The sequence below is a fragment of the Pelophylax lessonae genome, assembly GCF_965119305.1.
Source record: "Pelophylax lessonae genome assembly, chromosome: 5".
NCBI classification, from domain to species: Eukaryota; Metazoa; Chordata; class Amphibia; order Anura; family Ranidae; genus Pelophylax; species Pelophylax lessonae.
The window spans coordinates 467,186,715-467,199,198 of NC_138772.1; the positions used below are offsets into that span (position 1 = coordinate 467,186,715).

A 12,484-nucleotide genomic window follows, 5' to 3' on the forward strand; every position below is an offset into this window, starting at 1 on the left:
CCTCATTCAAACTCCCTGCTTGAAACAGAATTACAATAAAACCTGTTGTTTTTCTTTTAATAGATTGGAATAGAATTAAAAACTTGTTTTCCATTTCCTTTGTTCCCCTACCTGTTGGGACTCTTTTTTTCCACTTTTTTGTCCTTAAAATACAACAATAAATTATGAAAAAAACTTTCCATACTAAATTCAACAGCCGTCACAAGAACAGATGTCTGTATTGAAATATACCCCTTTTACTCCTAAACTTGACCAGTTTAGATCTTTCTTTACTTTTTGTCCTGGTGACAGTTGTCACCAGAACAGATACTGAGGATTAATCTATCCTACAGGGCACAGAGAGCAATGAAAAAAAAGAAAAACAAAGACAAAAAAACACATGTGATAATCTATCCCCACTACATCCAGATCTAAATAGGGTGAGATATGGTTACATCCTTATAGAAAGTATATTGGTTTTTTGAGTCAACTAACTGATGGATTTGATTGTCAGAAGGAGTAGTAAAGCAGCAAATATTTTACATTCCATGTTCATTTTCCAAATACTAATTCTCTAACTGCGAGTAGAAGACCCACAAAGTGAAAAAGGAACAGAAAGGAAAGAAGTCAAGGTTTACAGAAAATTAACTAATCTATATATTTCCAAGCATCATTATTCCAAAGAAATAAAAGGGTCCATTCAAAAATGACTTCCTCTCCTGACAATATATCTAAACATTAAATTTTCCCAAAATTAGTGCTAAAATTTGACAAATTTGACAACTGCCTAAGCAAATACATTCCCTGGAATTGAAGCTAGTACATCCACTAAAGTCAAGCAAGTCCTTGCAAATATCTGCACTTGTTTTCCAAACAATTCCTGTTTTTATGATCTCCCTGAATCCTGGGTACCATCTATATACAGGAACCTGCACTCTCTCCAAGCTGAGATTAGGTCTTGGCCCCTCTTATACCCCAAGACATTCAATTGTTAAATGTCAGAACCTCAGTGGTCGATAGAGGGTCTGCAATTTTACAATTGAATGGCAGAAGTAGAGATTAACCAAGAGAGGACAGGTTACAGACCCAAGCTAAACCTAGCACCCAATTGTGCGCCATCTTGTGGATAATTCTTCTTAGTGCAGCATGTTTGTCTGTCACTATGTTGCTGTCATCTGCTGGAGATTTTGCATACTGCAAGCACAAGCTCCAGGAAATGGATGTGTATGTTACAGCTGCTATTTTATCTGAGATTTAGCACAAGGATATTGCTTGAATATAGGCACTTTGTGACCAGTGTTTGTATCCTGAACTTTGTCTGAATTGCTGTCTACCTGACCCAGCTTGTTGTTTGGAATTGATTTGCTTCCTGTTTTCTGACCTTTTGCTTACCTTACCATGCACTCTGTTTTCCAAGTCTGTTAACACATGCTGATATTACTTCCGTTGACAACATAGTGCATCCCTGCACCTGTTTGCTGCAATCTACTCCTATATTAAGCATGTTTCTAACAACTCTGCACTTACATCTGTCTATCCTGAATCAGCAGTAACCAGTAGAACCCCTACGTGGCGATCGTTCTGACATCATCTGGTGGCATTGTGACACAGCATCTCCAGGTAAACTAAACACCTCTTCCTGGTGTCACTTGGTGACAGCAGGACATTAAAAATTAAAAAGAAAAAAATACTTTTAAGTATGAAATGAGTATAAATTGCCATCGTGCAAAAGTATATATAGTGAAGAATTTTTTCCAGGACCAGTAACATAAAATTGCACGTCACCCTGTTATAACACTATATACTTTACCTGTCCTGGTACCTTCACAACAAGCGCCCCCCCCCCCAAAAAAAATGCATTCTCTTTTACCTGTCCTATTAAACTTGAAAAGACAAAGACTCCAGTGAAATAATTTAGCAGCTGGAAAAGTATTTCGAATATTGTCACAGGTTCAGCAAGTCCCCCTATGGTGATTAAAGTTCGAACAGCAAAGTAGTAACATCTCAGATACCTGTGGATAAAATAACCAAGGACACATATTAGGAGCATGGTTGCCAAGTAATTTTCAGTTGTCAACTGCTGAAAAAAATTATATATAGCTAAAAATCTGAACAGACTTAGACTAAAATATATGTTGAACACAGCACCTGTGTACACCATTGCTTTAGTATGCACTGATGTAGAATAAAGCAAATGCTGTAAAGGAAGGCCTGATATATTTACTGTTGCTGCTGCAGCCTCTCTGTAGTGTTGGTCAAGGGATTTAATGCCTAGGCTTTTGATCATATAAAGCACTAGAGGGATCCTGAAAAAGTAAGCTTTTTAGCCCTTCTTTTACTCCTGTTCATCCTAACTCAACTGCTAATGTAACTTTTCATTAAAGTAAATCTGAACTAAGAAGGTGAAGCTTTCGTATGTTATAGGGAATGCTTAGAAATAATAATTGTGCCAAAACAATACCCTGAAAGATTTACCTTTTCTCTTGAATTGCTCCTAAAAATAGCTGTACTTTCTGGCAAGTTTACCTAAGCACTCCTGTACCTACAGACTCATAGCTGTGCAATCACTGTGTGAGATCTAAGGAATTGCTGCCTTAGACTGCTAGTCTGAAATTATTTGGAAAAAGGGTTGTTGATGTCACTACTGTGATGTTCTCTGTTCTTCTGTCTATAGAGAAAGCTGCAGTATAACGACATCACTGCTTCTGCTTCATTCATTCTTTGCTTCTCCTGCTTCCTCTGGAATATTACCCTCTATCAATTATCAGATCACTAGTCATCAGGGGACATCTTTGACATTGGGAAGCAAAGCCCTTCCCCTCTACCAACATGGTCACCTCCATACAGAGACACAGTGAAAAACTAGGCATGTCAAGTCAGTAATAGGGTCAGCTGCAGGCAATAGGGAGGATCAGTGCTTTTCCCTCTGCCTACTTTGTTGGGCAGGCTGCATTATGGTATTCGATATTTAACACACACACACACACACACACACATATATATATATATATATATATATATATATATATATATATATATATATATATATACACACATCTATAATTATATAAACACATCTATAATATCATAATATAATATTCTATTTTTTACAATATAAATGCATTTTCTGCAAAACAAATATTATTATTATTATTAACAATATTAGTGTTTGTAACGTGTTTTTCAGATGAAAGCTAAATCTGGGGAAACAGATGAATGCCCGGTTGAAATACATATATGGGAATGTAGACTGCCAAGTCAATAATATATTGATAAATACTCAAAACCTAAATGAAACAGACCACTCAATAATTAACAGACCACTCATGGATGGATAAAAATTGGCCGCGGCACATTTATTGGTTTCTTTAAATTATTGCAAACAACTTTAATAATTCATCAAATAAATAATCATAAATATTAATAAATATAAATAAATAAATAATCCATACATATTAATAAATTAAATCCAGAAAAACCATATCACTCAGCCGTAGGACTCGAGTGATGACCATTCAAAATTTAACTTTAAATCTTCAAACAAGTCCCCCCTTGATCCAAGGGTGACAGACCACATAAATGTGCCACGACAGGGTGGGGGGGTGGGGAGCTCGCCAAGCCGACTCAGAGACACTGAAGAGACCTCTGCCGCGCAGCCCTTTATATATGCCTATGTCCATGATGTAGCCGCACGTGGCTCACGTGTTTCCCGCCCGGCTGACGCGTGACTTTCCCGCCTCATTTGAAACAAGTCAACCAATCCGAGTGCCTCCCGCCTAAAAACTCCGTTTCAAAAAGCCGATAAGTTAAAACAATAGCGGCGAAAACGTTTAATCTAATGGAATTAAATTACGTTATAAGAACATGACGGCAGCCACAATCCCATGCCGTTTAGGCAATATATTATGCCCAACTGACATGGGAATGTAGACTGCCAAGTCAATAATATATTGATAAATACTCAAAACCTAAATGAAACAGACCACTCAATAATTAACAGACCACTCATGGATGGATAAAAATTGGCCGCGGCACATTTATTGGTTTCTTTAAATTATTGCAAACAACTTTAATAATTCATCAAATAAATAATCATAAATATTAATAAATATAAATAAATAAATAAATAATCCATACATATTAATAAATTAAATCCAGAAAAACCATATCACTCAGCCGTAGGACTCGAGTGATGACCATTCAAAATTTAACTTTAAATCTTCAAACAAGTCCCCCAACAGCCGGTTGCTGAAAGCCACCGGCCCGCCCAACAGCCGCGGACAATTCTATCATAGTCTGAAGGTCAAGATTAAAAATGTCTAGACCGACATCCGATAGATGTATACCATCTGGTCTGTAGAGACCAGGGAGCCCTCCCTCCAGCTCAACATGACGGAAGGAGAACCCCCCGATGAGTGGTAAAAATCTTTCCAAAGATCTGTTCAATCTCCGCTTAATTTTCTCTAAAGGCTTACCCTCCATAGAGGACGTCCAGATAAAACGCGAGATCACTTCTGAAAAAACTAACTGAGTCCCTGGAAGAATATCACCTAGCTTTTTCAGATCATATTTAATATTAAGTAATAAATCCAATGTTTTTCGCCTACCAACATCATTTCCACCCAGGTGAATAATTAAAACTGAAGGAATTGGCCAACTATTTAATAAACGCAAGATATGATGAAGTAAGTTTTCCCATTGAAGCCCTCTAATGCCTTTCCATAACACCTGGACTTCCTCAATCTTAAATGACAAATTGGAAGTATATACTCTGCGTTCTGCCCGTTTCCGAGCCCAATATACATAGGAATGTCCAATTATCCAGATGTATGATCTGCAAACTGAATCAGAGAGATAGATTAGGACGAATGTAAAGCTTAAAACTATCCGACTCCCATCTACCCAGTTTTTTTATGATTTCCACATCCAGGCCCAGTTTAGCAGCTTCTGTGGCAGCTCCTATACGGAAAGAATGGTGGGAAAATTTAAAAGCAGCTAAGCCTAGAAAAGAGATACATCTCCTGAAGACTGAAGAAAATTGAAATTTAGAAAGGGCAGAACCATCCGAGTGAATTAAAAAATTGCCGGAAAGAGGAGGTCTAACGGCTAGAAATCTATTAATGGACAATAAAGGACAGATATCGGAGTTGCCACAAGCATTCAAAGTGAGCCAATGACCTTTACCCAATTGGTCTGTTTTGGACCTTCTGATAAATACAAAAACTTTATCTGAAGAAACTACAACCTCGTTATATTTCAAACCCGCATAACTATGTTTATTGGGGGGCAACAATTCCGAAATACGAAGCGCTGCAAAAAAACTCAACACAAAAGCTGCATTAAATAACAACGCTTCGTAATCCGAATAGCAGATAACCTTTGTGGCTGAGCATAATCTGGACAAAACATCTGGTGAAATGGGTCTGCGACCATCAGGAATAAAGCTAAATTTTTTGATACCCTTTAAAGCTTGTCTGACCAGGAAATAACTGTTGCATGCAGGTAAGTTATGCAACTTGAAGAAAAAAGATACGCCCGCTAAAGTTTTGTTAATATGGCTATAAGAAAATTGCTTATGCATGGTTGCGCATAAAAAAGCTAAAATTGACTGCTCGCATGGCGAGTATGGTAAAAAAACAGCGTTTAAACTGAAATCCAGCCACCCTTGCCATGCAGCCATATAATCTGCCCATGTTTTGGGAGCCAAGGAATTTTGTACAGTTGATGACAGTAACTTCAAATCAACTCCCAGAGATGACCCGGACACAGGCAACCAATCGCGTCGGCCTCTGGCAACAAATTCCTGAACCGGTCCATCTGGAAGCGAGACAGTGCGTCAGCAATATTGTTTTGCTTCCCAGGGACAAAGTTCGCCTTAACCCAGATGTTTAATCTCAGACACAGAAGTACCAGATGACGAAGCAATTTAATGACAAAAAGAGATTTAGATGACAGACAGTTTACTGCATATATCACCCCTTTATTGTCAGTATGAATAATAATCCTTTTATTAGAGAATTGTTCACCCCAAAGCTCTAATGCCACAACTACAGGAAAGAGTTCCAAAAGAACTATGTTCTTCGTCGCTTCTTTTGCAACCCAAGACTCAGGCCAAGCTCCGCAACACCAATGCGTTTTAAAAATTGCAGCAAAACCCAATGACCCCGCCGCATCCGTGTATAAATGCAAATCTGCAGCCAAAGAAAAATCTTCCTGGAAAAAAGACTTTCCATTGTAATCTTCCAAAAAAAAAAAAACGGACCAGACCAACAAGTCATCCTTAAGGTCTGTAGTCAACCGTATATGCGAGTATGGTGATTTAAAACCCGACATTGCCATCGCCAGTCTCCTGGAAAATATCTGGCCCATTGGCATAATTCTAGTTGCGAAAGCCAACAGCCCTAAAAAAGACTGTAACTCTTTCAAAAGGATCTTTTTTCTTCGCAAAAAGAAAGCGATGGAAGATTGCAATTTTTCTATCTTGGCCATTGGAAGCCTGCATTGAAAAAGGTCAGAGTCAATGGTGACTCCCAAAAAATCAATCACCCTGGAAGGACTTACCGTTTTTTCCTCGGCCAATGGTATGCCAAAATATGCAGCGATAGCAGAAAATAACAACAAAAGTTTGGAACAAACCGGAAGGTCTGCAGGACCGACAAAAAGGAAATCGTCCAAATAATGGACGATTCCCTCAAAGCCAGCCTCTTTGCTAACCACCCAATGAAGAAAAGTTGAAAACATTTCAAAATAAAAGCATGATAGTGAACAACCCATGGGGAGACACATATCATAAAAGAAAAAACCTTGGAAACAGAAACCTAAGGAATTATAAGAATTGGGTGAAATAGGCAGCAGCCAGAAAGCCGACTGGATATCTGTCTTTGCCATCAGTGCCCCATGCCCGAACCTCTTGACCAGCTGTATAGTGTCCTCCAGCGTGGCATATTGAACTGATGCCAAAGACATATCGATATCATCATTCAATGAACTGCCTGACAGAAACGACAGGTGGTGGATGAGTCTAAAAGCGTTGGGTTCTTTTTTCGGTACCAAGCCCAATGGTGAAATTCTAAAACTTTTAAAAGGCGGAGTCAAGAAAGGCCCAGCAATTCTGCCGGCTGAAATTTCTTTAATAATCTTTTCCTTTACCACCTCAGGGTGCTGAAGAACAGATTTTAAATTGTTTACAACGATGCAACCATCACCTGTGAAAACCGGTAACTCAAAACCAACAGAAAACCCTTTAATTAATGTTTGTGCTCTCTCCTGGTCTGGATATAGAGCTAGCCAATGTAACATGTTTACCAGTCTCACCGGCGTGCGTGCTCTTAGAGAAATCCCTTCCTGTGTGTGTACTTGTGGTTCTTTTAAAACATTTTGCCACCGAGTGTGACCCGGCGCAAAAGGAACATTCGTGTCGATATCTACACGAGTTAAGCCATTTACACTGCGACTCGTTGTATGCAAAGCACACTCCCTTCTTATACACCGGATTGGGGCTGGATGAACTAACCTGTGGTTTAGGAAAAGTAGGTCTGGATGGCGCAATTAAATTGAGCCATAAGCCCACATCTTTCATGCCCCACTTTAAGCTAGGATATACAGAAATCTTTTGGCGGAAAGATTCGTCGTAGTGGAACCAACCCAATCCGCCAAAATTTCTGTATGCCTCCAAAATGTGTTCAATATGTTGAAACAGGCCTGAACATTTTTCAGGGTATTTCTCTCCCATCACTGAAGAGTATATACAGAACGCCTGTAACCAGTTGAAAAATGACCTGGTAACAGGGCGTCTTCTATCCGGATCATCAACTTTCTTATCTTTACTTAAGAATTCTTTACTATTTGGGAGCAAAGAGAGCAAATCAAGGTATTCACCTTTCCAGATCTTTTCTTTAACTGAACTGGAAAGGTGAAACCCAAGAGGGGACATTTCACATGGTAAGACTTCCTTGTAGCAAGACTCAGGGACAGAAGCAACATTTACAGAAGGAGAAGGCAGCAACTGGTTAACATTTGGATTAACATTACTAGATCTATTATCAGACCATACCGACATGAGAGAAGCATTGCTGTTACTAAGGGACTCAGAAATATTAGATAATGATTGTAGAATTTGCTCCAACATGTTACCTGTAGCCAACTCACCTGGCTGCCTCCCTAAAGCTGCTGCCTGTGGGTATTGCCCGTCCCTGTTCACTGCCTCTGCTACTGGACTGCTCACCCTGTTATCCTGACTTGAAGCTGTACCCGGATTCAGCCTGGAAGGCCTGAACCCCTGCTCCTCCGCCGGCGATGGGGGCGTGGCCCGAAAGTCCCCGTCTGCGGGAGGAAGGAAAGCACACCTACCCGAGGGGGAGGGGCGCAGAGGCCGGCCCCTCCCCTCCCTGCCCCGAATGGGCGACGGGGAGAACTCCTGCCGGCGCTTCCGGATCCTTCCTCCGACTTTTCTTGACCCCGGCGCTTCCTGGTCCCGTCTGGGCCCTGCTCCACTTGCATCTTCTTCCTCCGGGAAATGAAGGTCCGCCTCCGGCCGAAGCGAAGTTCCGGATGCCGCCTCCATCCTCGCTCTGCCCCGCTTTGCTGGAAGGCTTCTACGAGGCTTCCGCTGTGTTCTTCTGGGTGTAGGCCGCGCGCCGGCGGCCACCCTTGACACCCGGCCGGCGACGTCTTGACTCGGTGGCTGGTCCCCCGGAATCGGCCGAACCATCGGCGGCGGCAGGAACTCCGGAGACGGCTGGAACTCCGGCGGCGACTGGACCTTGGACCACTACTTGCCTCTCGTCGGAAGATGAAGTTCCGATGCCGGTTGCGACTCCGGCGGCATCTGGACCCTTGCCGGCGGCTTGGCTCTTGACGGCGGCTGGACCTCCAGCGATGGCGACGGTGGCTGGACCTCCGGCGGTGGCGACTGCGGCGGGAACTCCGGCGCGGAACGGGACTCCAGCGCCAGCTCCTCTTCTTCCGCTCCGGACATCTGGAGGCACCTCTTCAGCCACTCTTCTCCGCCTTCGGACGCCGCTCTCTCCAGGAGTCTTCGCACAAGGGTCTTCATCTCCTACCACGGCTGGCGAGCTCTGTATTAAAGCTCAGAGTATTATAGCTCCGAGCTCGCCAAGCCGACTCAGAGACACTGAAGAGACCTCTGCCGCGCAGCCCTTTATATATGCCTATGTCCATGACGTAGCCGCACGTGGCTCACGTGTTTCCCGCCCGGCTGACGTGTGACTTTCCCGCCTCATTTGAAACAAACCAACCAATCCGAGTGCTTCCCGCCTAAAAACTCCGTTTCAAAAAGCCGATAAGTTAAAACAATAGCGGCGAAAACGTTTAATCTAATGGAATTAAATTACATTATAAGAATATGACGGCAGCCACAATCCCATGCCGTTTAGGCAATTTATTATGCCCAACTGACATGGGGATTGTTTTGCATGCAAGAGAATTTGTAGTTCTGTTCAGTTAAGCTGGATAAACACTGTACAACTTTTGTTGTTTGATTTCCTTTAGATCTACCTTCAACTATGTATTGCAAGGGCCTAGTGATAGTGTTTAGGTTTGACCTCATATTATATGGCTTTGGTAAATCTAAAGGAAAAAAATCTAAAGAAAATTGTATAGTGTGTATCCAGCTTGTTAGATTTCCTTTAGCTTTACCTTCAACTATCTAGTGCAGGGGCCTGCCTGATTGCATACAAATTTAAAGTGTTTAGATTTGACCTCATATTATATGGTTTTGGTAAATCTAAAGGAAAAAATCTAAAGACAATCGTATAGTGTGTATGTCCCATTAGTCTTATCATCCAGATTCATCTGCCAGAAGGTACAGCCTGGATCTCTACTGCTACATCACCACACCTGTGTCAAAAATACACCCCCATCCTGCTGGCTGGACAGTGAAGGAACAGCAGCACACTAATGAGCTCATCACACTGGTCACCCTACTCTCTCCTTCTGCCAGCATGTATACTGTCAACACATGCGCACAGTAACAGAACATTATAGCAGTGTTGTAGGAAGGTAAATTCAGGTACGTGCACCAGCTACATTTATAAACAGATTTATTATTTAATGAATACACAACTGCAACAATATGTGTTTTTTTTTACATCTGCCTGAAGCTTATCAATAACTGTTGAGGGTTAAATTTAAGTAGCATAAGAACTGATTAATTTAAAATAGTTTCCATTGGTAAAAGTATTTTTAAAGGGGATTACGTACATCTAAACTTATTAAAATGGGTGGAACTCTGCTTTAAGTAAGAGACAAGTGTGACAGGAAGTCAGGTAAATCTATGGGTGTTGTCACCGACGGGAGATATATTTCTGCTTGGTTTAGACAATTCACCAATTACTATCAGGTGTCGGCTGCAGAGGTAGGCAGGAAGGTGTACAGAAGTTGAGAAAACTTTCAGCTGTTCAGAATGAGGCAATTAAGACCTCTATAATTTGTCCAAAGGGAGTCTATTGATTGCTGTCTCCTGAGGCTGTGTAAGCTAGGGAGAGCAGTCAGATGAGAGACTTCTAAAGGTGAGGTGTTGAACTTTTTTCTGTGTAAAGAAAACACAAATGGACATTTGAGTGTCTGCTGTAGGACCAGCAGTGTCTGCCCAACAGTAGGTTGGGAAGACTTCTTAGGTAGGTTCCGGTGTGTGAGAAGGTAGACGCCCACAGCGGCCAGGATTTATTTTGTGTTTTATTTTGATTTTTTGATGTTTTTGCTGCATGCACTTGTTTGACGAAATTGGAAGAATAAACCATAAACTGTTGTTTTCAATCACTCCTCGGCTATCTCCCTGTGTGACGAACCCCCCAAAAGGGGTTATCCACACCTGCTACCGAGCTAATCCCTCACACAAGACATTGCTACTTCTTCTTTCTGCATATAGGCCTGCTACTTCCCTGTTTAGTTACTGAACAGAGAAGTATAAATAGTCATTGATTGTCATGTCCTGATCATGATTGGGGGGGGGGTTCCACTATTGGATGTATAGTTTTGAAGTTCCCCCCAATTGGTGGAAAGAGATATTACCACCCACATGTCTTTGTATACTTAATATGATGTGAAAAACTGAAATAAATGCTTTTCTGCTTTTCACGATCCAGTGTATGTGGTTGAAATTGCAGTACTTTCAGGGCCCTGCATTAAGGTAAGGTAGAATGGAGGCTTGACAGTAAGAATTAACCCCTTCAGTTAGTGGTGTCAGAAGTATTGGGGTAGGTAGCAGCCACCGAAAAAGATATAGAAAGTTGCAAAGATTTGCCCTTGAGACTTTAAATGAGGTGCGACACGCCTAATGATACAATGTAAAAAGCGCGTTTATTGGAATTTACAATGGATTGGTCTATGGAATACTGAACTTGCCTATGAATATTAATATGCTATGTATAACATCACAAATCTGTTTCATAATATGGTACCTGTCTGTGTTTATTTGCTGACATTGTATGTTCCTATAAACTTGCTTTTTACATTGGGCGTGTCGCACCTCATTTAAAGTCCAAAGGGCAAATCTTTGCAACTTTCTATGTTATTGAGGGATGGAGGAGCGTCACGGGGTGCATCAGGGCATATTTTAATATTGCCACCGGAAGATAGGTCTGAGGTGCATATTGCCCTCTCCGGTTGCCCTCCTAATATGGACTCAAAGTGGGTTAAAGAGTTTAACGAGATCTGGATGGCAGCTGCCTAACTGCATATGTCATCTCTGGTTGCTCAGAAGAACTGGATGGCAGGCTGCTTAGGTGCATACTGTCTTTACCGGTTGCTTCAGAAGAGCCAGACAAAATGCTGCTTAAGCGCATATTTTTTTTTGCCGGTTGCTTCAGACGCTCAGTGCTGGTGCCAGAAGCATCAGGGAAATCCAGAGCTGTGGAGCTTGTGTAGAATTTATAGCCTAGGCAAGGTAAAGTAAAAGGATTTTCAGGAACTCAGAAGCCTCCCTTACACCCCTTGACGCATATATTTGTATATAGAGCGTAAGTGCTTATTACGCTTGCAAATAGTTATTGTAAATATATTAATGCATCTCTTGATGACCGTCTTAAGGGTGAAGTCAGAACAGGGGTATTTTTGAGTGTGCAACTTTAAGCCAAAGTTGAATCATTTTTGACAGCTATTTCAGTGCCAGCTTTCCTGCGCATAGGTACATAGGTCTGCTCGCATAATTATTTTTTTTGTGCTTACAGGATGCATAAAGAAGTTGAGAATTAACTAAGGAAGTGTGGAATTAACAAATACACTTAAAGAAAAACCTGAAATACATAATAATGAATAAAATAAGGGAATCTCTTGCCCAGTATGCAGGATGGTTTGACATATTTAGGCCCCCTCATTAAAGTTAGATGGCTGTGAGTTAGGGAATAATCTGTGTGTCCCATTTTTAGTTAAGAATACCAGGAACTGTGCAAAATAATAGGCTGTTTCATCCTACTTAAAGTAAATGTCAACCCCATATGTCAGTGCTCTGGAGTATCATGGAACAATTAGTGTCTCATTTTTTTGT

At 41.3% G+C, this 12,484-nt stretch overlaps 1 protein-coding gene across 1 annotated transcript in view; it reads right to left on the reverse strand.

The window, feature by feature from the left end:
* CNGB3 (cyclic nucleotide gated channel subunit beta 3) overlaps positions 1–12,484 on the reverse strand; it is a gene marked incomplete at its 5' end in the record, with an annotated part of 244,413 nt that overhangs the window by 116,828 nt on the left and 115,101 nt on the right. Inside the window, one exon of the mRNA XM_082259003.1 lies at positions 1,850–1,991. Coding sequence (XP_082115129.1) covers positions 1,850–1,991 — 142 coding nt within the window. The remainder of the gene's footprint in view (positions 1–1,849; positions 1,992–12,484) is intronic.